At 37.2% G+C, this 27,484-nt stretch overlaps 1 protein-coding gene across 4 annotated transcripts; it reads right to left on the reverse strand.

The window, feature by feature from the left end:
• Window positions 1–128: 128 nt before the first annotated feature.
• On the reverse strand, window positions 129–27,256 carry frmd6 (FERM domain containing 6). 4 transcript variants are annotated; one of them, XR_013818406.1, is made up of 15 exons: window positions 26,853–27,185; window positions 11,833–12,183; window positions 11,510–11,600; window positions 9,342–9,421; window positions 9,183–9,259; window positions 8,592–8,778; window positions 6,333–6,488; window positions 6,185–6,250; window positions 5,939–6,007; window positions 5,657–5,831; window positions 4,657–4,965; window positions 4,333–4,455; window positions 3,127–3,218; window positions 2,877–2,968; window positions 409–2,743 (listed from the first exon to the last, which is right to left on the reverse strand). XR_013818406.1 is itself a non-coding variant. In XM_079842508.1 (15 exons), the coding sequence occupies exons 2-15, from the start codon at window positions 11,929–11,931 to the stop codon at window positions 2,688–2,690; spliced, it is 1,644 nt and encodes a 547-aa protein (XP_079698634.1). In that variant the 5' UTR covers window positions 11,932–12,183; window positions 26,853–27,143; the 3' UTR covers window positions 415–2,687. The 4 variants fall into 4 exon arrangements, 3 of the variants coding, with proteins under 3 accessions (XP_079698632.1, XP_079698633.1, XP_079698634.1); XM_079842508.1 differs by having other exon boundaries at window positions 415–2,743; window positions 2,877–2,940; window positions 26,853–27,143; XM_079842506.1 differs by lacking the exon at window positions 2,877–2,968 and having other exon boundaries at window positions 129–2,743; window positions 26,853–27,256.
• Between the last annotated feature and the right edge of the window lie 228 nt (window positions 27,257–27,484).

The following is a 27,484-nucleotide window of genomic DNA, read 5'->3' on the forward strand; positions in this document are numbered from 1 at the left end:
CAGGACTTAAAGGATCTGCTGCTAACATCTTGGTGCCAGGTACCACAGCACACCTTCAATGGGAATTCTTTCTTCTGATTTTGGGATGTGATCTAGACATCCCAAATTCTTTTTTTTTTTTTCGTATTTAGACAAACAACAAAAAACTATGCAAAATAATGCAAATAAAAGAATAATAAGAAATGAACTAATAATTGGTTATTGTACATATTGTTTATCAGGGTAATTAAATATGATTAAAGAGGATTATGAGAACCTTGAAACTGTTGTATCAGATGTAACCAATAGTAATTGCCATGCAATTCATAAACATCATCAGACAAAAAACAAATCACGGGATGTTATTGAGCACTTATAAAGTAAATTTCATCAAAGTACTGCACACAAAACAGGACACAAACACAGGACAGATTTAATTACAAATGAAGGTACCTTTTATTGCAAACATTTGAGGACTTTGGCACCTGCAAGGCACAGAATACACTTTTATATGAGAGTCGAATGGGTCTGCAAAGGAACTGGGGAAAACAATTTCATTTTCACATAGGAAATTCCTTTCACAGAAAGGACAAAGTCTAGCTGCAAACATTAAGGGTAAACGAGTCCATGTATGATCGGCTGTTGTCTGCAAGCAGAACCGATGCAAGTGTTCAGTCACCATGAAATCCAACAGCAACCAAAATTATTATTTGACGACGACCATTTCAAATTCACTGCTGCTTTTCCAAGGGTTCAGAGATATGAATGTGAAGACGGGTCAGGGGATCTATATGTACTGTACTAGTGTCTAGCAGAACGCACAAAGTCATGACACGAAGGCCCACATGCACATGAGCTTTTAAGTGCTGTTCATTCAAAGCTTTCCAAACCGCAAATGCAAAGAGTAGATAGAACTGGGTTTCCATGTCTAACTGCAGTGATCTATGCACATTCTTCATGTTTAGTGTCTACCTCCCTTTAAATGGCGTGTTCACACACTCTGTTTTTCTTGTTTAGAATTGCATGTTGCAACCTTTACATAAGGTTTCTAATACTGTCTCCCATTAACAGCTTAATACTGACAGGCAACACACCATTAAAACATACACACACACACACACACACACACACAGCAGTCATTCTTTATAAAACTATATAATAAAAGACAAACTTCCAGTTTTACAAATAAACAGTTAACAGACAGACAAAGAAAATGGGAACCTCTAAAGGAAGGTCTATGGAAGACTTGACCCGATCAGCATCAGTATCAGCTGTGTGCAAACGTCTCTAAATCAAGAGCCACGTCGGCTTGAAATCCCATCAGTCATTTATCCTGCGGGGCGGCACACCCCGGCAATGGGCCCTCTGATTATGATGCTCACATGATTTGGTTGCCACAATCCCAAAAAGCTCATTAGGTTTAGTGTTATTCTCGGAGACAAGACTGGGGCGTTTCCTTGGAGATGAGGGTGGAAGTAAACAGGAGTGCAGAAACTTTAGTTTTATGTTCTGAGAACCTGCATAGTGAATTTAAGGCACTGAGGGTTTATTTAGGGCAGCGCACACACACACACTTTTGGATACTTTGGTAAGGCAGCTTTTTCTAGATTTTAGTATTTTGGCATTAGGATGGTGCTTGTTTTGGATACACATGCACACACGTACTAAATGACCTAAATTCACCCAAAAATCATCATTTACTCACCGTAATGTCATTCCAAACCAGACTTTTTTTACTTCTGTGGAACACGAGACATTTACACTGCTCTTTTCCATACAATGAAATTAAATGGTAGTCGGGGTTGTCAAACTCTTAAAAATATGACAAAAAGCACCATAAAAGTACAACCATCAATCCATAAAAGCCATCGCAAGGCTTTAGAAGATTTGAAATACAGACATTAGTCAGGGTAGATACCATATTGAATCTAATGGGACAATTCTGTCATCATTTACTCACCCTTATGTTATTCCAAATGTGAATGCGTTTCTTTCTTCGGTGTTCCTCAGAAGAAAGAAATGCATACAGGTTTGTAACAAAATGTAACAACACATTTTATGTACTAGTGTTTTTGGATGGTGTTAAACAAAAGCACATTCCACTGGACACACTGTACTTTTATTTTTACGGCCTAGTTTTTATTTCTTTTAAAAATAAAAGAAATAGCACTACCCTGACTAAAGTCTAGAGCACACGACTACTTTTAGGATATGTTGATGGTGCTTTTGCATTCTTTTTCATCGTAACAGCAGGGAAAAATGCAACCATCAGAGTTAGAATTTCTCCATTTGTGTTCCACAGAAGAAAGAACATCAGGTTTGTAACGAAGTGAGTAACTAATCACGTAATTTCAGTTTTTTTCCATTTACTATCCCTTTAATAATAACATCCTGTAATTCTTAATTTGTTCTGGGGCTCTTTTCAATACTCTCTGCGTTACACCACAAACTCTGGTTCTGCTTCAGTGGTCATGTGGTCTGCGGTCAGATCTTCCCTGTCCAGATCCAGAGAGAAATACTTGCTGGTTCTCTTGATTGGAAACGTGTGCTGGTTATTCCGGATCCCGGTGCACTGATCTGCAAGTCCCTGATACCCACAGCCGACCGTGTCCCCGAGGTCTGGTTCGCAGCCGAACGTATAGCTATGTGCGGTGTCCTGGCAAAGCTCCGCCCACTCCTGGCAGTTCTTCTGGAACAGACGAACATCATCAAGTGATTGGCTGTGGCGGTCTGTGGAGCTCTGGCCCTTCCTGCCCATCGCCGTCTAATAAAACAAAGACAACAAAACCCGCGTCAGCACGTAGGAAACCAACAAGCCTCATTAAAACACAGAAATCACCGACTACACTAACTCTCAACTAACCCTAAAATCTCAGAGCGGTTAGCTGTACACTCACATGAATTCACAGATGAGAAACGACAATGCTGTTGGGTGTAGGGTAAGGCTGCCCTAAACAAATACTGTTAAGAGGAAGTGGGGTTACCAGCACTGTTAAAAGAGATTACAGGATTACTCAACAGAAGAATGATACAGCTCAAAATGCAGAGTTGACGTCCTCGATTTAACTTCAGTGGTTGAGACGGTGTCATTCAACAGCTGTTACGTGTTGTGTGTAAATGTGTGTGTTAGTGTGTGTGAAGGTGCACCTGAGGGAGACATTCGATGCTCTGGCCTCTCATTCTCACTACGGTCTCTGATGAGCTGGATGTTGAAGAACTGACTTCCTTCACCACTAACCCTGAAAAGAACAAACACATATACAACATACACATACATCATTAACGTCATAATTCTCTCTCACTCCATCATTTGAAGGTTTATCACACCAAGGTGCACAGTACCAAATTTAGTAGTAAATAAATAAATAAAAAACAAATATCGCCTTCAAGCTTTTCTCAATTAAGTAACCACTGCTTGAATTTGGATCCTCACACTTTTTGACCAGTGATTTCCTATGTGTTTTGTTTCATGACTCTTCCATGTATTTTCCAGCCATCCATTGTTACTGGATAAGGATTTAAAAAGTATAAAGTACCCAAAAAGAGTAATTTCTAGCCAATTAAATATTTTAGAGCAGAGCATAAATACAAACATTTGTATGCACTATAGATGGAAGTTGCCATGGCTTTAGGGGTGGGAATTTATCAATGTCAATACAACCATGTCCTTCATTCACCCTGGGCAGCTCTAGGACAGCAAGTATTTGACCGACAAAATGACTTTTGTTGGTGGCACTGAAAGGCCACAGATCGACTCAATCTACAGCTAATGCCTCCAGAGATGACACAGCTTGTATTTACACACCTGTCAGCAACAGTTTCGGTTGATACACCTGAACCTACTAATTAAAAGGACAGTTCTGTATTCTCTATTCGTGGCACTGTGGGTCAATCTCACGAAAACACGTGCAGATCACCTCTCAAAAAAGAGAATAAATGAAATCTGCTTGTAGGACCATTACATTGTTTTGTTCATTGTGTGTGTGTGTGTGTGTGTGTGTGTGTGTGTGTGTGTGTGTGTGTGTGTGTGTGTGTGTGTGTGTGTGTGTGAGAACAGTAATATTGTGAGATTACAATTCAAATAACTCTTTTCTATTTTAATGTTTTAAAATGTAATTTATTTCTGTGATGCAAAGCTGAATTTTCAGCATCATTACTCCAGTCTTCAGTGTCACATGATCCTTCAGAAATCATCCTAATATGCTGATTTGATAATAAGGAGGAATGTTTCTTGAGCACCAGCGTTGAAAACATTTAAAACATTTTTGTAACAATGTGAGAGTCTTAACTGTCACTTTTTCAATTTGATGTATCAAACCCAACCTTCTAACATAACATAACTTGTATGCATACCGGAGCATCCGTTGTTCGGTGCTGACAGCATGTCCTCTGTAATGTGGATACACAGTTCCTGGTTCAGTTCCAAATCATGAAGATCTTCACAAGTTTTTGGATCATCAACCAGCATCTCAATCTCTAAAGAAAACATTGACACAGACTCTCAGTGCTGACCGCTACTGCATCAGTATTAACATGAGTACCAATGAGATTTGATCAATGCAGCCATTTAATCATACGGCATTTATTATTGATACAGTTATTAATAATGTAATGAGTCTTTGAGTTGCAATTAACTGTCTGGGAGGAAAGTGTCACATTAAACTGCTAGTCTCCTACCGTCTTCATCCAGGCAGTGCTCCTTGCTGCTGCTCTCGATGCCAGACGTGTGTGTGCTGGCATGACTGGTGTTGGAAGACGAGTGTGTTCTCAGCGGTCTGTGTGGTGTGTTGGTAGGGGTTCGGAAACTGTCGGTGTCGACGCCGGATGTGCGGGAGCTGCCATGACTTGTGGTGGAGTGTCGTGAAAAGGGATTGGGTCGTGATGTGCTGCCAGCACTGCTGCCGCTGGCACGTGAACGCTGCTCCAAATGATCCATGTCCGCCTCCAGAGCATCACTGATATACGACTCCCTGTACTGCTTCTTTTCTGAGAACACACAGTTTAATAATGTCAACCATATACTCAAGGTCCTTTGCAAAATAAAATAATAATACTTTCATGACAAAAAAATAATTACTTTCTGTCGATATTCATATTCTTGTTGCGTGTGTAATGTCAGTTATTGCAGTGTTATTTTAGCTTTTATTTCAATTTTAATATTTTGAATCAGCTTTTATTTTTATATTTTTAGTTATCATGTTAATTTTACTTTAAGTTTTAGCTTTTATTTATTTCCAATTAATCACTTTAGTGCTTTAACTTTAACTCATTTCAGTTTATTGCCAATGCAACAAATCTAATTTTAATAAATTAACAAAAATTATATTTTATTTCAGCTTTATTTAAATGAACAGAAATGTCTTCAATAGTTTCATGAATCAGTTGTACACTGAAAAAATGGTGTAGAATTGTTAGAAAAATTACAAAGAGACATTGAATTAGAGTAGAAAGGGAAAGTATTTCCTTGTAAAACTAATTTATTATTTGCAACTTCAAAAAATCCTTTTTTTTCAATGTATATGACAATAAAAGATGGTTATTTGATAATTGTATTGCCTTGCTTGATTGAAAGATTGGCCTTATCTGTCTGTATATCACAGATTTCATGAACATTTAAATTATTACATTTTAGGACGTTTCGGTTACTGCATTGGTATTGTGCATATTTGTAAGATACCTTCATTTTCCTCTAGCCGCCGAACCTGTTTCAGCACAGGCTGTAGGTTCATATACAATCTGTGGCTGTTGCTGAGCAGCTGCAGGAGGTGTCGTGAACGCAAAGGACAGCCTGTGTAGTACATGAGTTTCCTGGCTGAAGGCAAACCATCAGGAAGAATCTCAAACCTCTTCCCCTGTGGAAAGGAAATGGGGTCAAAGCAAAATTTAAACAGTGACCCTAATAGCACCGAATTATACACTTCACCTTTAAATCATACTAATAAAATACTGTAATACTGACCACGAACACCAGTTTTCCTACGTTGGTCCAGGGAAAATCATACAAGAGTTGCCTGACAGTTCCCACATTCTTAAAAAACAAAAACAAATTGAACCATCACAACATATAATAAAATTAGCAATTTGCTGTATAACCTCACTCTGTACATAACATTATTTATGCATAGCGATTGTGTGTTACTCTACGTGGCCTTGTTAATTGTACCTCAGGGACAAATAAAGTGCTGAATTGAAATAAATGGCATACCTGAAAAATCTGAATCCCACGTAAGGTCAGTCCAAGAGTTAAAGAGGCCTCTAACTCTTTCTTATCCTGACAGAAAGAAAATGTTTCATTATGTTCAAAATCCGTCTGCATGTGCACTCACACAAACTGTCAATAGCTCTTCACTGACCTTGTAAAGGCGGTAATAATGAACAGTCACGTCGTCCAATAGCGCTGCTTCCTTTATGTACTTCAGCTGGGCCTCTGATGCCGTAAGGGCAAACTGCTCTTTGTGCATGTTTGGAATATGACGGAGAATATAGTCACATCCTCTCTTAGCAATTACCTAGAAAAGATAGAACCAAAATAATAATAAAGCACACCTTTTGTCTGATAAATTTACATGACATTCCGGATTCCGGTAGATTTAAAAACATAATTTTATAGACATTGCACTTTTTAAAAAAAAAGTATATTAACTACAGAATTTCCATGACTTTATAAGATTTTAATTTCCATAATATTTAAAAAATAATTGTATTTTAAAAATAGTTATTTGCCAGTCATTCAGTAACTTTATTAGGAAAACAACAAAATATATTTATTTTTTAATTTTTCAATCATTCAAACTGAATGATAGTCTGACTCTGACGTAAATCACGTAATATTAAAAGACATTTAAATGGTCCACTAAACATGTAGTGACTTGCACATTTTCTAACAATCAAGAAACTTAGATGCCTATATAATATTTTTGTTACAGATAAAGTTTAACAAAGAAAGTTAGCCTTCTTCTGTGTGATATAATACTAATAACATATAATAATAATAATAATAATAATAATATATGATGTTGTGATATAGATATATATATGTGTATATATATATAATATAATATAATATAATATATAATATATATATATTATATTATATTATATATTATATTATATTATATACACACACACACACACACACACACACACACACACACACACACACACACACACACACACACACACACACACACACACACACACACACACACACACACACACACACACACACACACACACACACACACACACACACACACACACACACACACACACACACACACACACACACACACACACACACACACACACACACACACACACACACACACACACACACACACACACACACACACACACACACACACACACACACACACACACACACACACACACACACACACACACACACACATATCAGGCATAACATTATGACCACTTAAAACCAATAGCGATCAGGCATAAGATTATGACAGGTGAAGTGAATAAAATTGATTATTTCTTCATCATGGCCCCTGTTAGTGGGCGGGATATATTAGGCAGCAAGTGAACATTTTGTCCTCAAAGTTGATGTGTTAGAAGCAGAAATGGGCAAGCGTAAGGATTTGAGCGAGTTTGACAAGGTCCAAATTGTGATGGCTAGACGTCTGGGTCAGAGCAACTGCAGCTCTCGTGGGGTGTTCCTGGTCTGCAGTGGTCAGTATCTATCAAAAAAAGTCCAAGGAAGGAACAGTGGTGAACCGGCGACAGGGTCATGGGCGGCCAAGGCTCATTGATGCACGTGGGGAGTGACGGCTGGTGGTCCGATCAAACAGGCGAGCTACTGTAGCTCAAATTGCTCAAGAAGTTAATATATATAACATTTTCTCAGTTCACCACTCATTTGCAGGTGTGACCCTACCTATAGCATTCCATATGGCAAAAATATATTTAGTTTTTTCTAACCAAAACATATTTTAAATATATGTTAAATATGTGTTGTAATAGTGAAGGTCAATGAAAGCTCATTTCCAATCTTACAGTAACCTACATTTAAGCTAAATGCAAATATAGATGGAATAGCCTACTAGAGAACCAAACTAGATTTAAAATAATTTAGTGATGTTATTTTTTATATATACAACATATAAAAAAATTTACATTACTGCAGTTATAATCCTGGTTGTCAGCCTTGGATACAGTGATGTCCCTGAACATGCATAAAAACACAAAACTCATCAGTGCTCAACTCAACGCAGTGCTGTCAGCAGTCTCTGTAATCTGCCAGTTATACAGCACAGTCTATCTCCGACTGCACCATCCTGCAGTGAAGGAGCATTTTACAGCATGTGTATCCAGATGATAGCACCGCTCAGGAAGCCTAAAGCTAATGCACTCAAGATTCTCTCTAAAAGCTTTCTTCTATTTTTAACGTCAATCCTCTACATGCACTGATAAATAAAAAGTCTTTTTTTTTTCACAAAAAGCTCTGTTCAATGTTGCAGAAATACTCAGGGACAACAGTACAGCCCATAAACCACACACAGAGGGCGGTCGGAGCGTACACACATTTAACAGGCTTGATCAGCATAATGATTCATCAGGAAGCAGTTTAATGGGGTGCTGTGCAGACTTACCCAGGAGGGAAAATAAGCTTCCGGTTGGAAATAGGCACCAAAATGTTTGTTCCTTTTGAAGTTTCCTAGGTCAGCCTGCAGCGCAAATGCAGCCAGAAGGAAATAAGCCTCTTCTCTCTGGATGCACTGAGACGGCAGCACCTGCTTCCGCAAATGCCAATAGTAATAATACCGTGCCATGCGGTCGCTGAAACAGACAGACACATATAGAACATAGTACTTTTTCTTTAGCATGTGTATACATTTTCTATGTATACACTACCGTTTAAAAGTTTGGGGAAAGCTGAATTTTCAGCATCAAAGCTCCAGTTAATCAGTGCACGATCCTTCAGAAATCATTCTAATATGCTGATTTGCTGCTCAAGAAACATTTATTATTATTATCAATGCTGAAAACAGTTGTGCTTCTTAATATTTTTGTGGAAACTTTTTTTTTCAAAATTCTTTGATGAATATAAAGTTTAAAAGAATAATTTTTGTACCAATGTCTTTACTGTCACTTTTGATCAATTCAATGCATCCTTGCTGAATAAGAATACTAATAAAATCTTACTGACCACAAACATTTGAAGGGTAGTGTAGATGTCTCACCTGATAAGTCTGCCATTTTCAACGTAATACTGTGCTCTGAAGTGAACAATCATCGGAGGTCCAAATTGGTCAATTCCCTGCAGTTAGTGAGAATTCTGTCAGTGTGCAACAACAACAACAAAAAATTCCCAAGAAAATCAAACTCTGTTTGCGTGATACCTTGCTGGCTTCCCGTTTCCACTCTTTTGGACAATATTTCGACAGTTTCTGTCCGAGTTCCATGTATATGTGTTCATTGTCTAGGAGAAAAAGCACACTTAAAATACACTGAAAACACACATGCATTTAAGTCTTTAAAATGTTTGTGTATGTGTGTAATGGCTAATGTAAAAAAATTAATTACAAACAGCATCCGGTAATTCATTACAGCAAAAATAAACCCTGACAGGATGATCATGACTCTAATACAAAGCAGAAAATGCAAAAATAAAAATGGCAGGCCATAAATTATCCCAATCATTTCATAATTACATAAATTAAGGAATAAATCGAGCAATAAAAAAAGTTATAATTTGAGTTTAAATGATTTGATCATGGGAGACGCAAAACAGAGTGATACAACAGACCTGAAAGTTGACAAACAGTCAAACCAAAAATTATTCAGACACCAGACATAATTTTTTACTAGAGGGTGCAGGGCACTATAGTCCATAGTGAGGATAGCAAAATAAAAGTAAACTGTGACATATTATACTCAAAAATTCTTGATACAGTGGACTACCAGTAAAAGTATAAAAATTTGGGACCAAAATTATTCAGACACTTTGACCTGACCATGTTTTGCTTAAGTGTTTTTTCTTTAATTGCTAATGTGACCTTTTACACCACAGACTGAACAAAATTAAGCATTGCTTGGTAATTGGTTGATCTAAATTGGTGTTATCTAATTATGTACTTAAATCTAACAGCTTGTAATTGTAATCCATTACATACCTTTCTATCAAATTTATCTGACATTAGGCTTGTTTGAGATGAGCAAAATCTGCGCAGAACCGATCACCGGTGATCAGCGCGAGATGCATTCCGGTTAGAAAAGTGTCCGAGGGCGGTCCGCCTTGCTCTGATGTCATGCTGACGTATGACAAAAAACTCTCGCGAGCGAAAGGCGGATGTGTCGGATTCTGTAGACGAGCGCAGCTGCTCTCCACCGACTGCGCGGAGCAAAAGCATGATGGGAAACGACTTGCTGATGACACAGCTTAATGCTTATTGGTTTAAACAACCGTGATGTATGGTTCTTTTTTTTAAATGTTTGATTTTAAAACTCTGAGATCATGTTTTTATGTGTGAATATTCCCAAACTCTCTAGCAAAGGCGATCTCTCTGTGGGTTATGTGATTTTGTCATATTTATAAAATATATATATATATATAAAATCATGTAGGCTATGTAGGCCTAATTAAAGTCAAAATGATTGATAAACACGTCTTTCGAATGGAAATAAATAACAAAAACTTTGGGTGTCTTGTTCATAATATTTATTTTCATATAAAAGTAACAGAACTTTAATTACATCCAGTTTATCAGCAACAAAGCGCACGAGTGTGAATCCCGCGATATCCGCCTTTGATCTCGCAGGTGTCTGATCCACTACGAGAAGAGAGAACTGTCCGGCTTGCCTGCACTTTTTTCACTCCTCCCCTCACTGCAGCCGCCTAGTCTCGGCTGAATTTCAGGCGAGGCGAGGCGCATCTCAAACAAGCCTATTATCAAGATGAATTTGTTCTGACACAGTTTAACGGAGTTCTTGTCGGAGTTCTTGTCATATTTTATTAACATTTTCTAAACTATAGCGAATAAACTGTGATAATGTGAGAAAATGTTGAAGGTGTCTCAATAATATTTGGTTTGACTATGACCGCAGATCTGACAAATCAGAATCAAGCATTACAGAGAGCTGTGTAAAGCAGTGTATAAGAAAGTATAAAGCTGATTAAAGATTATTTGTGCGTGTGTGCCACAAGGATGGCAATACCAGAAATCTTTGACCTTTATGGGGACATTTTTTTATTCCTATGAGGAAAACAGCTTATAAAATCATAAGTGTGTGTTAGTATTTTTCTGTCCCGGTGGGGACTTCAACCTGAATGCACACTGACCCATGGGGACTTGTGTCACAAAGCTTATAAATCACACAGAATTTGAAAAATGTTAAAATGCAGAAAGTTTTGTGTGATGGGTAGATTTAGGGCTAGGGTTAGTGTAAGGGGAAAGAATATACAGTTTTTACAGTATAAAAAAAACATTACATCTATTGGGAGTCCCCACAAAGAGAGTAAACCAGACGTGTGTGTGTGTGTGTGTGTGTGTGTGTGTGTGTGTCTTACTCTGAATAACACTGAGGCCAAACAGATGACAGTCCTTCAACCTGAGCAGATCACAGACCTGCACCAACAACTCCTGACACACAGTCTTAACCTGAGAGAGAAGAACAGAGAAAGTATGAGAGATCACCTATATTACAGAGAGAGAATATAGTGTGTGTTTCAGTGGCGGGGAATGGGTAACAGCCTGTTGTCCATAATAAATTCTTTGTGTATGATGTAAATAAAGGTAATTGCTGCATTTTTTATGAAATCAGCTTCCCCAGCTGTGCTTCCCGTGCAATCGCCACTGGTGTATGTCATTGAGTGCTTGGAGTTGTACTTACACTGACTATTACGTTGAGCGTTTCATCATTCGGGAGGAACACACACACACACCGGCGGTCCTGCATCGTCTTGTTATTGTGGAAAGTCAGTTTGCTCATGTTTGAGAGGCTGCAGCCTGTAGATTCGTGCCCCTCACTGGAGCTCCACCCCTGAGCACCTCCCAGTCACAATGGGATCAGATAATTTAGACACACACACATAAAAAAAAAAAAAACGCACGCACGCACACACACACACAATCGGACACTGCGACCAGAGAAATTGAACCTCAACTGTTTCAAACCAACAGTTTCTCCTGCATCAACACACAATCACACCACACAAACACACAGCAGCTCCACCGCCCGACTCTGAAAAAGATTTAAAAAAAGACAAAAATAAATTATTTCAACAGGAATACAACTAGAAAACATACCTCATGCATACATACTGCCAGGCAGCTCTCCAAATATTTCACTAAAATATTACCCAGCTATAATTTGCTGGATTTTGAAAAACAGAATAGAAAACAGAAAAACAAAGAAAGACGTTTTTGATGGACAGCTGTGGGTACATTACACACGACAAACACACATTCTGTAGTGTACTCTGATGGTGCACTACAAATTTGTCACCTCTTTGTCATTGTATTGCTTATTTTGAGCATTACAGCATCTTTTGTAAAGGATAACGGCTGGATAAACAGCTTGTCATGAGGCTTATATAAACATTACAGCTATTGTCTACAGTAACTGTACATATCCCTCTTATCAAATAAACACACAGACAACTAATATTGATAATAGTTGAAATTATTTTATTTTCTCTTTTTTTATATTAAACAGTCCGTAACGATATTAAAAACATTCTGCGTAATATGACAAACAATATTCAATATCATTGATCTGACTGCACTGACACTATTTGATGAGAACTGAACTGAGCTGGATAATGACATCACTGTTTTCTGCAGAACTACTTTATAGCCGAATTGAACTAATTTAATAATTGATGATCTTTACAACTTCAGCTGAGCAATTACTTTTTTTTCTTTTTAGAGCTGCGTTTCAGCTGAATTGAACTATATTTGCATCATTGAATCATTATTTTTATGTTGATCCCGGTAAAGATGCTTTGAAACAATCTGCATTGCATCAAGTGCTATGACAATGAAGGCTTGACAACACAAATACAATATGAATTAAACAATTATTATTAATCTACAAGCCGTTACTTTTTTCTACAAACTAGCTAGTTTCTACAGACTACACTGTAAACCCTAACGCTCAAAATAATTATTTGGTTTGAGTAGAGCCGACTTAAATTAAACAAATTAACTTATAAGTATTTGGAACTTTCTTTTTCTTTTGAGTTCTCAAAACTGACACATTTTAAGAAATCTGAATTGTTCCATTGTTTTGAGTTTAATGAACTTGTTTCTTATCATTTAGACAAACTTAAATTTAACCAAAACTGGACTGGGATTTCTAATTCCCAGCATGCTTTGCCATGACACTCAAAAGGGACAGTAAATGCCAAAGTGTTTTTTTTGTTTGTTTTTTGTGAAAGAATAACGTTAAATGGGATATTTAGTTTTTAATGTTTTTATGCGGTTTAGAATAATTTTTCATGTTTTTTTAAGAGGGTGACGAGCCGAGCACGAGCTTAGTTTGAGAACAGATACAGTATGTTAAATGTATTATATTGCTGTCCTCATTCAGCAAGTGCTATGCTATTCTTTTCTAATGCAACCAAAGCATTGTGTAACCAATTAGCAAGGTGGCATTTATTGAATTAGCTAAAGCTAGTCAAGTTTCTACTACTAAAAATTTGAGATTACATGATATTTAAGTTAAGTAAATGTATGAAAAATGAGCTTACTCAAATATTTCAAGTTCAGAGCAATTAAAATGTATGAGTGCAAAATAGAAATCTACAAGTTCTGCTTAATTAAACTTTAAATTCCTTAACTTAAAAAGATTTAGGCAATTGATTGACAAGTTTTGCCAACTTATTCGGGTTTACGGTGTAGTTTGTGTTTATAAACAAACTTTATGTCAGGATTCGACAACTTTGTGATTTTAGATATTTTTGGGACATAACACCAGCCTGCACAGACATGAAACACTAACAGACTGATATCTTGCTCTCTCTGCCTCTATCACTATCTGTGATATGAGCACAGACCTACAGAAACTGCTGAACTAACAAAGAGAGGGACTGAGTGAAATATTACCATGGTTTATCTCAAATTACCACAAATATGCCATATCAAATTTAAAGGAATATTACACGTTATTTTAAACCGAACATATTTCCTCGATGTATAAACCAACATTTGCAGAAATATACTTACTATGATCAAGTTGAAGTTGTACGTTTGAAATATGTAGGCTAAGCTTAATATATCAACATATTAAAGGGTTAGTTCACCCAAAAATGAAATTTCTTCCATTAATGACTCACCCCAATGTTGTTCCACACCCGTAAGACCTCCGTTCATCCTCGGAACACAGTTTAAGATATTTTAGATTTAATCTGGGGGCTTTCAGTCCTTTGAATGTAAGTGTGCATAGTTTGCGTTTGCGTCTTACGTCAGCAGCGTCACTGTGGCGCGTGAACGCGGATTCAAACTAAACCGGAAGAGAAGACAATGCTTAATAAAGTCTTAGTTTTTTGTTATTTTTGGACCAAAATGCATTGTCGACGCTTCAAAAGAGTCTAACTAACCAAATGATGTCACATATGGACTACTTTGATGATGTTTTCATTACCTTTCTGGACGTGGACAGCAAAGTGTGCATACACTTACATTCAAAAGACTGAAAGCCCTCGGACTACATCTAAAATATCTTAAACTGTGTTCCGAGGATGAACGGAGGTCTTACGGGTGTGGAACAACATTGGGGTGAGTCATTAATAGAAGAAATTTCATTTTTGGGTGAACTAACCCTTACTCTATCTATAAAATAGACCAAAAATAGAAATAAAAAATAAGCAACTTAATAGAAGTCAGTTTGGTCCTGGTTTTAGTTTTACAGCAGAATAAATTAACCTCCTTATTTCAAACTAATTTAAATTATTTTCTTCAACAACGTTTAGTTTTTTCCTCAAGTATGCTGCCATATTGCTTCACTAATTAGTATTAATATATTATTTGTAGTTTGTAGAACTGTATATACTGTTATGACATTTTCTCAGCTCTGTTGGCTGGTCTTTATTAAAGCTTTCTCTATTAATAAAATAAATAATTTAAGCAAGTATATTTTGAAAAAATATCAGGCAAAATGCAAAATGGGGTAGCGAGAAGACTTTGCATGAGAGAGAGACAGAGAGAGAAAAGGAAAATGTGCAGCAGTCAGGAGAATTCCACCCAACATCTGCTTCTCATTCCAACAATAGAGGCCTTTGATTCTCTCTCACACACACACACACTCCGCTGCACTCACTACATATGTGTAATGTTCAGATGCATACATCAGATGACAATGACGTGGATTTTGGCTTTTCATATGATGGTTAGGAGTTCATAAGGGATTGACTTTTACAGGTTTCTAGAAACATTGCCTACACTAATAGTTAAAGCCAAGCATGCAGGCAAACAGCCCAAAAGGGCTCAATAATGGCCCTAAAATCATATACATGACTGATTAAAGTTACATTTTGAGGCCATTTTAATCTGGCATTGCCGAGCAGAATGAAAACAGAAAGGAACAGAGGATTTCATGATTTCACATTTGTCAGGATGTGTGACGTTATGTGTGACGTTACGTGTGCCATTTCTTTGCTGAAAGGATGGGAGACAGTTCCTGGATTATTTTCGAGACAAATAAAACTCACATATGTCTAAAGGTTCCTTTCGTTCACAGACCGTTATAATTTGCTACAGTATTAAGGTCTATATTAAACCTGTCAGCATGTCATCCTGCTGTAACAGCTCGTTTTGCCTTAAGGGATCAAATCTTACCTTATCTTAAAAGAAGACTGCTGGAGTGCTGGGGTTTAGCTTTTACAAACAGTCTTACATCATCCACTGCGCTTTTACCTTTCAGAAAGGAAACCTCTAGAACCAATGCAGACGGACAGAAACCTTCCAGCAAAGTGGAGGAAAATTTACTAAGAATGATCTAGCAAAAAACAAAGTAAGCGTGGAAGAATGAAAGGTAAGGAAATGCCACTGATAGGTGGAATCCGCATGTCCAGACCTGCTCAGTTTAGTGTGATTCTAATCCCAGACACATTCCCCTTTTCACATGCACTGAACGGTTTCTTCATGCCGCAGTAGAAGACACAACCATGAGAAGTAGTTTGGTATCAGATCATCTGAACTCATCTGAAGACCTGTTATTAAATCCATTGTATAAAAATCATTGAAGAAAGCAGATACATACTACTTAAACACAACACAAAAGATACAGAAAAGCCTTTGGCAAGGGAGGGTTTAAAAATATATATATATTAAAAGATAAAAGAGAGGAATCTGGAGTCTATTAAACAGGTGTAAACAATTAAACGGTAGTCATTTGATACACTTATGTTTTCTGCCAGCTAGGATACAGCTTAACATTACTAATAATATTGGTAGTAATGTTTTTTAGAAGAAAACATCAGGCAGTATATTTTGCAATAATCCAACTGTAATCCTCTTCTAAATTAAATTTAGGGCAAATAAAATGAAAGTGAAATGAGATTTAGAGATGAAACAAGATATAGAATTATTTATCTATTTTTTGTAACTTACTATACAAAGATTTTATGTCTTTAGAATATATAACCAGTAGTAAAACGTAATCGTATGATCTTTGGCTAGATCAGCTGTGGATTGAGTAACACATAGATGACTTTTAATATGACCTAATTTCAGGTTAAACCCTTTTAAACCACACCTGTTGGCATAATTACTGAAAGATCATAGTCAGAATAACGTTTTTTTCTTTGAGCATTTAGATGCTTATTAATCAGAACATTAAAAGACAAAATAAAAGACATAGGTACATTGTAAAAAAAAAAAAAAAATCAGGTCTCCAATTGAAAATTTTCTAGTGACTGATCACATCTAAATTTTTCCGTTGGCCAAATTGAATTTCTGTGAATTGATGCAATTTAATTCACAGAAATTCAATTTGGCCAACACATTTTTTTTTAGATGTGATCGGTCACTATAAAATGTTCAATTGGAGACCTGATTTTTTTTTTTACAGTGTACTTATAAACAACTCAATCTATATCTGGCATGTACATTACAGTAAAAAAACATTTTTTTAAAGAAATTAATACTTTTATTCAGCAATAATGCATTAAATTGCTCAAAAGTGACAGTAAAGACAAAATATTTCGAACTTTCTATTAAATCAAATAATCCTGACAAAAATGTATCAGTTTCCACAAAAATATTAAGCAGAACAACTGTTTTCAACATTGATGATAATAAGAAATGTTTCAAGAAAACCAAGTCAGAATATTAGAATGATTTTTAAAGGATCTTATGACATTGAATAAATAAATTAACATAATAGAATATATTAATAAATTATCTTTTAAGATTGAAATAGAATCTCAAATGTACACATTACTACAAAAAGCTTTATGGTTTCAGTTGGCTTTTAAGGCATCCACACACACGCAGCGCTGTGTGGTAAAATGATTCTGGATCATCAGATTACTTTGACTTTAAAACAGATTTAAAAGGATGCTAATGATGTATCCAGACTGTTAACATAAAGGCTGCTGGCTGAATCGCCACCAAAACAGTACCTCTAAGCAAGACACTGAACCCAAAGTATTGTATTTGTTCACCACTTTTTTCACTGATATTTTGTATAACCACTTTCAACAGTTACAAATTCCATTCAAGCTCTTAGCTCATTAATAATATTAAGTGAGACTGTACGGTTACAGTACCCATTCAATAGGGCTGATAGAGAACAAACTCTGCCACAAGGATGACTAACACAGCTGTTGGAGAGGCAAGGCGACACAAAGAACTACATACACACCACATTTAAAGGACTGCACACACAACAACAACAAACCTACAAACAATAGCCGTGTCAGCTTAACCTATCCAAGCCAGACGGGAAACTAATCCATCTTAACCACTCCTACACTGCAGCTGAGACAGCCAATCAAAGTGCATGCTTTCTTTGAAATGTTAAAGACCTATAACAAAAAAAACATGTCAGGTCAGGTGGGAGATACAGTTTCTTCAACCACACAGCATGTTCATGAAAAGTCATTCTCGCATAGATGCATAGGGAAGCTCAATCTTGACCACCTTTTCTAGAAAAAAAGATTAACTTGAGGATAAGCGATGGTCACACAGATGAGTCAGCAAAAGCACAACCAATACCTGGATTTTAATGTCTTTCTCAAGAGCACTATTTAGGTGGCCAATTCAGATTCAACCTGGCTGCAACCTTTATGTTCATGGCTGTAACCACCATAGACATTAAGGGGGACAAGTCCTACCAATAATTAGAAATGGACAAATTGTTCACAGAAGACGAGTGCGATGTCCAACACACAAAGCTTTAGTTTTAACGGAAACGTGGAGAGTGTGTGTCAAAATGCAAGTAGCTCATTTATAACCGTTACAGGACATAAATGTTCAACGATGATTAACAGTAATATCCATTGATGCAAACTACTCAGCTTTTTTTAATCAAATTTAGCCATTTTGAATTGAAAGACATTTTGCGGTCATTTACTAGGGCTTCCCCCTAATAGTCGATTAAAAGCAAGTCAGCGATAATTAGGGTTGAGTACCGAAACCCGGTGCCAATATGGCACCAGTACTTATATAACCGGTATGTACCGGAAACAATCAGAACGCAGATTTCGGTTCCTCATTTCGGTGCCAAAATTCAAACGTGCTTTCGCGTTTTGGCTGGCGCCGAGCCAGAGACAGACGCTCAGCGCTGGTCACATCACAACTCATGACAACTATTCAGTGTTTTCAACCACATAATGTTTATTTCAGGTTTCAGACATTTAAATGCTCATAAGTAGGCTACTAGCAAAAAACACACAATGATGTCTATGGAAGCGGCAATGACAATCCTTTCAGACGGTTATATTTTGACTAACGTTACATGTTTTATTCACATCAGATACATGCACAGTATATAGTAACTATATAGTTTACTCTATTCTACTTCCAGTTCAGTGGTCACTTACTTTCATGTATTTCATGAGACGAGAATTAACTCAAGTGTTGTAAATCTGACAGATCCGATTCTGAGGCGCAAACTAACATGCCCATTGCGCTTTATAGATTAACTAACACACATTCACTCACACATTTGAACATCAGATAGTTCATGACACAGTTAAGAAGTTTGTGAATATTTTGAATAAAAAGAAAAACGAAATTAACTAACACACATTCACTCACACATTTGAACATCAGATAGTTCATGACACAGTTAAGAAGTTTGTGAATATTTTGAATAAAAAGAAAAAACAAAATAAACCCGATACAGCTGAGCTGTCAGCGCTATTGCGGCTGCTGTGTGTCATGTGAGAAACATGACGCGTCGCCATGGAAACATTAAGGCGATGCGTTCTAAAATATTTAGCCAGAGAATATGATCATATTTCAAAATAAAGCTGAAGCTCGAAGCTGGTTTGTAGCATACCAATAATACAGACTACTGCTGTTATTACTGTAACTGTTATTTAGAGTTATATTAGGCCTGTTGTAGTTGGGTTAGGTGGCTTAGGTTTTACTGTGAATTTGTAAATAAGTCAATAATAATTTGTAAATAAGTCAATTGTGTTTTGTATTTATTTATATTCATACATTTAAGTATACATTAAACTTTGAATAAATGGTTCAATTTAAATAAAAAATAAATAAATAAAAAGCTATTTAATGTCATTCACTTCGTTTTGTGGCCTTTTTTTTTTTTAAAGTATCGGTTCAGGCACCGTTTAGGCAAACCCTCTGGTGAAGTCACGCAGTGACAGATCACGAACACATCTGGTCCATACTAGGGATGTCAGCGATTAATCGGCGACCGATTAATTGTCGATAATACATTTAAGCGATAAAACTTATCGATCATCGATTAATCAGGGTCATGCGAATGCGTGCTGCTCAACTGCGAATCACAGGAGGAAAAATGAAGCGAGAGCGCCGGATTTGGTTAAGAATTAACACAGTAATACAGCAAATAATGACTATGATTTGGGACTGTCATGTAATGTTACATAACATTATAAAGAGAGAACATTATAATAAAACATTGTGAGTTATTTTAGTTGGCCGTTCCATCGCGTTGAGCCAGGAAGAGCGCGTGCACAACACGAGTCACGCATTCTGACTCGCACGTAACTTAGTTCAAGTTCACTTGTACATTTGCATAATTTTGTACAGATAAAATATGTAATATGTTTATTTTGGATATATCTGATTAATCTCATATAGGATGTGTTTCTTTAAATAACACGCTGGCAAAGAGCTTCAGTGTGTTCATTCTGTGATTCAGCACGTGCAGCTCAAACAGCATTGCACGACTAATAATAACTATGATTGGGACAGTCATATTACATATCATAAAGTGCACTATTGTAATAAATCGTTGTGAATTCATTGTGTCTATAATTACCGTTTTCAGCCCGTTGTTCCAGGAAGAGTGCGTCCATTCTGAATAACATGCATCTAAGGCGGCATTGGAGAAATGTTGTATCAGTATCAATTTTAGGCAAATGTGTTCATGTGGAAGCTAAATTATACTGCACAACAGGTTTAACTTAACTTCCACATCATTGGAACACATCTTCTCAAAGGCCGGTGTTACGGCTTCATTAGAAACATGACACAGAGTAGGGATGGCTCGATACCACAATTTTGTCTTCGGTACGGTACCACAATCTAATACCGAAGTACCGATATTAAATCGATACCATACAGGGTCTGAATTTTGATGCGGGTATTGTGCATAATTTTGCTCACTCTCGCAAGTTTTGGGTTTATGAAGCGGGAAATTACCGCAAATGTTTATTATTAAATTAATCAACAAAGATTGTCACATCAATCAGTCATTTGGAAACTTTTTTGTAAGTAATTTCAGCATTACTGCGCGTCTCCATTGCTTCTGGCTTGAAAAGACATCGCACCTGCACTATAAAAGCAATCTGCGCGCTCAGATTCAACACTATCGCTTCCGCCAATTTGAACATGCAAGCGATTTTATAGCATTTCGTAATACATATGGGATGAGAGCTCTTTGAGAGAGAGAGTTTTCTTTGCGCTCATGCCAACAACAAACACACACACACACACACACACACACACAAGCCTAAAGAGCTCGCGCATTCCAAATTAAGTTGTTTTTCCTCAGTCAAATACACACAAAATTATGTCAAAAATGTAAATCTTTAGTGAGTAGTTACATAAACACAGTTGGTTATGTCTTTCGCGGATGTAAATAGTGCAATAGTATGCGTGCAAATATTATGAGGTCTAAACGTCACTGGTTGAAACGAACGCTGGAGATTTCTTTATATTTAAACGATACGATCTTATGTATGTGCGTTAATCAGTGTTAAAAGAAAAATGTCTAAATTAGATCGTTTGAATGATGCACTCACCTGTCGATCTCTTAATGTCTTACAAGTCAGGAATTAAGTGACCGATGCTTGGCAAGGTTTGATGGTTCTTCAGCAGTTTTATAAGCAAAGTAATTCCAAATTTCACGTCTACTCCTCTCTTTATTAATGAGTTTTGTGCGTGTTGAGTGAGATTCAACTGCTGTATTCATCTTGTTCTGTTGCCACATTTGCTGGTTTCGCGTCAGTTTGGGTAGCGCGCTGCCACCTAGCGGTGAACTTCGGAACAGCAGTATATACCGAAATGAGCAAAATCATGATATCGTACCGTTTGAAATAAAATATATACCGGTATTTTTGCAGTACCGGTATACCGCGCATCCCTAACACAGAGATGCTCGACAACATGGACAAACTTGTGTTCCTTCTTTAGAATATGAGAAGACAGCGATCGGTGGGGGGGAGAAAATGAAAAATTTCAGGCTAAACCTGACGGTGGAGTGAGTGAGCCGTTGAAACATATTCTAAGGGCCAGATTTACTAAACAAGGCAAATTCGCGTGAGCGAAATTCCGAAAAAACGCAGATGAGAGTGGAAAGTTCGGCGCAGATGAAATGTTTGATTTTAAAACTCTGATATCATGTTTTTATGTGTATAAATTATGTGCGAATATTCCCAAACTCTCTGACAGTGCAATCTCTCTATGGGTTATTATTGATTAACACAGCTTTTGAATGGAATTAAATAAGTACTTTGGGTGTCTTGTCCATCATATTGATTTTCATATAAAAGCAACAGAACTAAAATTATATCCGCCTGCTCTCACCTAAATTTCTTGTTCTCAAACAAGTCTACAAGCCATGCAATAGATTAGGTACTAGGCAAGCCGTTTATTTCTAAACATAATTAACCAAGGGTCCAAAAAAGTGATTTTACGGAGCATAAGAACTACCGGTACTTGTTTAAACACCACAAAAAAGTATAGAATAAACAAGTAATAAGATCCTGGTGGATGAGTGATGATCTTCCAGCGCGGTTTCAGCTGTGTGCTCCTATTCTATGGATGATGGAAAATCAAGACCTGTCAATCTAAGCAATCAAACCAATCCACAATCCAAGTGCGCTCCAGCTGTAAAACAGTGTCCAACTGGTCTCTACACACCATCCCTATCCACTATACCAATCCACCATACCCGAAATCCGGTTTCCATTGGTTGAACTTTCAAGTGACTTTGGAAAAAACTGCGTCACGATCAAGATGTGATCGAAGATGCGATTGAATCCCGGAAGTCCTATAGCTTTAGCCAAGCAGCATGTCATATCACTCCATCTTATCTTATCGCCAGCAGCCATATCACCCTGTAGCCCAAGACTGGTTTCCCACTGAAGCTAAGCAGGGCTGAGCCTGGTCAGTACCTGGATGGGAGACCAACTGGGAAAACTAGGTTGCTGCTGGTAGAGGTGTTAGTGAGGCCAGCAGGGGGTGCTCACCCTGTGGTCTGTGTGGGTCCTAACACCCCAGTATAGTGATGGGGACACCACTCTCCTCTCCACCAATCAGCTGGTGTGTGGTGGCCGTTCTGGCGCAATATGGCTGCCGTCACATTATCCAGGTGGATGCAGAGATTCCCCCCTTCTAGGGCTGCGCAATATATCGCAAATGTACATATTGCAAGGGTACGCAATATCTGAATGATTTTAATAGGCTACTTCAACTTTGTGAAAATTGTACGTTTTAGGTTGACGCATATAGCAGAGAATGACTGGGCACATGACTGTTACTTATGTGACTTGCTTGACGTTAAAAAGAGTTATTAAACGCAATAGCTTGCAAAAAACAACTCCTTGCAGTCTCGCACTGTCTGCTGTCTGACACACACACCGAAACGTGCGCACAAGTTGTTCTTGTTACACAATCGAACTGTCAAATACACACAGAGATATATCAAAATGGCTGTCTTGATGAGTATTCATGTAAACACAGTCGGTTATGCTTTAAGTGAAAGATATCAGTTGGGGAAAGAAATAGATTTTACACACTATCTTATCGTATTTTACAGCAATATTGTATCGCATATCGAATATCGCATTTTTCTTCAATATCACACAGCCCTACCCCCTTCTATGTAAAGCGCTTTGAGTGAAAAGCGCTATATAAATGTAACAAATTGTTATTAATTATTTATTATTATGTTGTGTTTGGTCTCATTTGAGACCAGCTGCTCTAAATCAAGATATGTGATCTACTATGGTTTACTAATGTTTCACAAAGTTACAAATCAAAATGTGCAAAAGCATCATATGTGTAACGTTTACATGTGCGGTGGTGACGCTTTTTCATTGACTGAAACAAATATGCTTATTGCATTCTGCTAGTTGAGACCATTTCAACAATTTAAGACACAAGCCTGTTATGTACTATGATTTTACAGATCACATTTTCATGTAAAGCAGTTATTTTTTCACACTATAATAGAGCACTTCCAATATGTCAGCCAATTTAAAAGCACTTGTTAAGTGATATTCCCTATATTCACTGTAAAGCCACGCTTCTCAGATTTAAAATAACACCTCTTTTGATGCAACTCAGACTAATTCATAACTGAATGTGACAAGACAAGGAATGTTTTGCGTTTTCACCATAGACATACAAATAAGAGTAAATATTTGTATATTAAAATAAAATATTATTTGCAAATAGTAGTTTAAGTTGATTATTTCATAACTACATTTAGACCAAGAACTTATTTTATCATTCTTGTTTCTTTATTCCCTTAAGGGAATAAAGAAACAAGAATGATAAAATAAGTTTTTTAATCCTTTAACCCTTTCATGCATAGTGGTCACTACAGTGGATAGCTATTCAAAACCCATTTTCTTGCATATGCATTGGTTTTGATGCCATATTGCAAATATTATCACACAATATTGCTGTGTTATTACTGTATTATGCTTAATACCTAACCGTATATCTTCAGTTTAAAACATAAACGCATGTGGTCCACTCTAGTGGACATCCGAAAATCTCTTTGAAAAATTTGTGTTAAAAAAAAAATTCATGCAGCTCATGCCCTAAGAGCAATAAAAACACATAGGATCCTGACTGAGGTTATCATTATTCATGCATGAAAGGGTTAATTATTTAATTCCTTTAAATTAAAAGACCAATTATTATTGTGGATAGTGTTTTCTTCCCTATTACGACATATATCTGCGTGAAACGGCTTCTCAAAAAAGAAAGAAAATGTAGGGCCAGACTTGATTTTGTCCATCGGGAAATGATTATGGATTGTGAAATCAGATTTCTATTGCTGTGATGTCATGTGATTGACAGGTTATCCCACCCACACACACACATCTTTTTTTTTAAGATTATGATCATTTACAATAAATATTTAATAAGAAATGGGAATTGCCCATTTTGATATTTTAGGGACATTTCCAAGTCAACTTAATCAGATGAGCCATTTTCTCCAGAATCGCTTAATCACACTGCGTTTTGCACACACAGACAAGTTACACCAGAGATGGCAGAGGAATCTTTACTCTCTAGGGAGAATTCTTTTTTTGAACATTTATTCTAGCTGCCTTCAGGGCAAATAAGAAGAACACACCCACAAACACAAGCACAAATAAAGGGCAGCTCAGCAAAGAAAACATCCTGAGGATAAAAAAGAAAAGGAAAGGAAACAAAGGAGAGCAGAAAATGCTTCCTGTCACCAAACCACCACAAACAAACACACAAGGTAAATTTAACATTATGCCCGGCAAAACCAGGCCTCATTAATCTTCAGGGCACGACACGGGAACACAGACAGGATGTGACTACAGACCGACTCAGGCAAACCCCGCATCTAAGTAAACACACTGACGAATCTTAAATGACGAGGTTGATTTGACACGTTTGGCTGGCAGGATGGAATCCTACTCTGGATAAAATCACAAACACTTTGAGATTCAAATGACAAAATTATATGAACATAACTTAAGTGAACTACGAGTGATCACTGAATACTTCTTAAACCGTTTTAGTCCAGATTTGAGGTTAAAAAAAACTAAACTAAATCAAATATACAATTGCTCAACAACTCAAAATGTATTTAATCTCTCAATAAGTTATTGTCAAGGGTCCAATGGAAACAGTCCCCCTGGTGGTAAAAAGAATGATGGTATAAATCATTTCAGAGGCCTTCACTTCAACCTTACAAACCCATCAATGTGTTAAACACATTAAATATTCTTAGAGCTTATAGAAAATCACTGTAACACAAGAGGGGATAAACGTGAGACCCTTAAACGCCGGTCGGTGTATAGTTGCACAAGGCTAATATTAAACCACCCGCCCTGACCGCAAAGAGGAAATTGTGAACATTCCTGAATCCAGAAGAGACGAGGAGAGAGAGGGAAAATAAGAATATACTTTTCCGATTCATGTCCTGTTGTGATGCAATTAACCTGCATGTTCTGTTGAGACTGAGATCACTTCCTGATTGCTAAGGGTACCCATGATGTACATGTAAAATTATAACAATTAAGTGATTAAAATTAGTGTTATTCAGCATAGCAAACCTTCTATTTATTTTGGGGTCAATTTTAATACACTGTTGAAAAATACAATAACTGTACCAATGTACACCAAACCACAAAAACTTTTAACTTCTTTGTATATTACTGTTTAATATTTGAAATCCCAAAGTTACTTGGCAGACTTCTAAATGTCCTCACAAAATTCAATATCATGAGCCAATATTTCAACATTAAGAACGTTTCTGAGATATTAAAAATGTATCTGGGTCTCTCAGACCCCATGCAGAAGTAAGCATGCCTATGATGCTCCAAAATGCTGGTGGGCAACACATCAGGTTGAGACACAGCCAATGGTTCTTATTACAGCAGACCTTAACTTGGACAAACTCCACATTACCGCATTGAGCAGCCTGGGTGCTATAAACCATCCCAAGTCACAACACATTACTCCAAAAATAGCCAGTGGATGCCATATTATGGTCTAGATATAGATGCAAGACCGAAAACGTGGATTTGAGCATTAGAAAGCCCTAACAAAAATTACCACGGTAATCAGTTTCCTTCAAAATATTACAATCGGTATAAACTACTATAGTGAAACGATGCAAGGAGCTTTCAGAATCGTTGAACTTTGTTGTGAAACATCTCAGAAAGTGGTGGCTAATGCAAAGTTACCACAGTTTTATTATAGTAAAATCAACTGCTGTAACTGGCTTCTTGGTGGAAACTATCGTTCGTTACCATGGTAAATTTTCAAGGCAGAGTGCAAACACACTGCTGTGTTTTGGTCAAGCTCCATCGAATCTAGTGTGCGCGCGTGCGTGCGTGTGTGTATGCGTGATTCTGCGGGCCAGCGCTGCCACGTAGAATAAGTTATTTGGGAAATGCAAGGAGGCTAAACCCTCTGTAAATCCTTACCGCCATACAGATTAAATAATAAAATTAAAACAACAAAACTCACCTTTTTGTTGGCGATAATTCCTCGTATTCCCAAACACACCTTCTTCCATGTAACGTTAACTCTTGCTTGCTTTGATTCCTCTACCGCGCTCGCCAGTCTAGCACATAATCCCGAGCAACGAACAACTCAACCCCATCGGGCTCCCCAACACTCACAAATCACTGTACATGTGGAGGGAATTTCCCAACCGTGTGTAGGAGGGGTGACAAACACAAAAGGAATAGGCCGGAAACGCGTCTGTTAGACTGCGTCTCTTTCCCTCAATTTTTAAAAGCAACGCAGCGGCTGTGCAATCTTTGTGCGGTCGAGGTGTTTACATTTAACCAAGCGTGTACAAAAGACCACCCCTTTGCAGCTGACGTTGGTAGCGTCCACGGCTGTTCAACATACCTTTCCCTCAGCCTGCTGGAAAACCGACGAATCCCGATACTAAAGCGAGGGCTTACATTATGAATATTAATGAGGTCCTGTAGACGTTGCTTAGTAACCCTCCCGGAGCGTCCAGTAACGCGTTCAAATTAATATTAATGAACCAAAGCCTTCTCTCCAATTTACAGCCAATCACGTAGGCCTATTAGGAAAAAATCACGTTAAGTGATTAATATTCATACACCAAGCCTTCACTGTAGTAG

The sequence above is a fragment of the Gobio gobio genome (genome assembly GCF_949357685.1).
Source record: "Gobio gobio genome assembly, chromosome: 18".
Lineage (NCBI taxonomy): Eukaryota > Metazoa > Chordata > Actinopteri > Cypriniformes > Gobionidae > Gobio > Gobio gobio.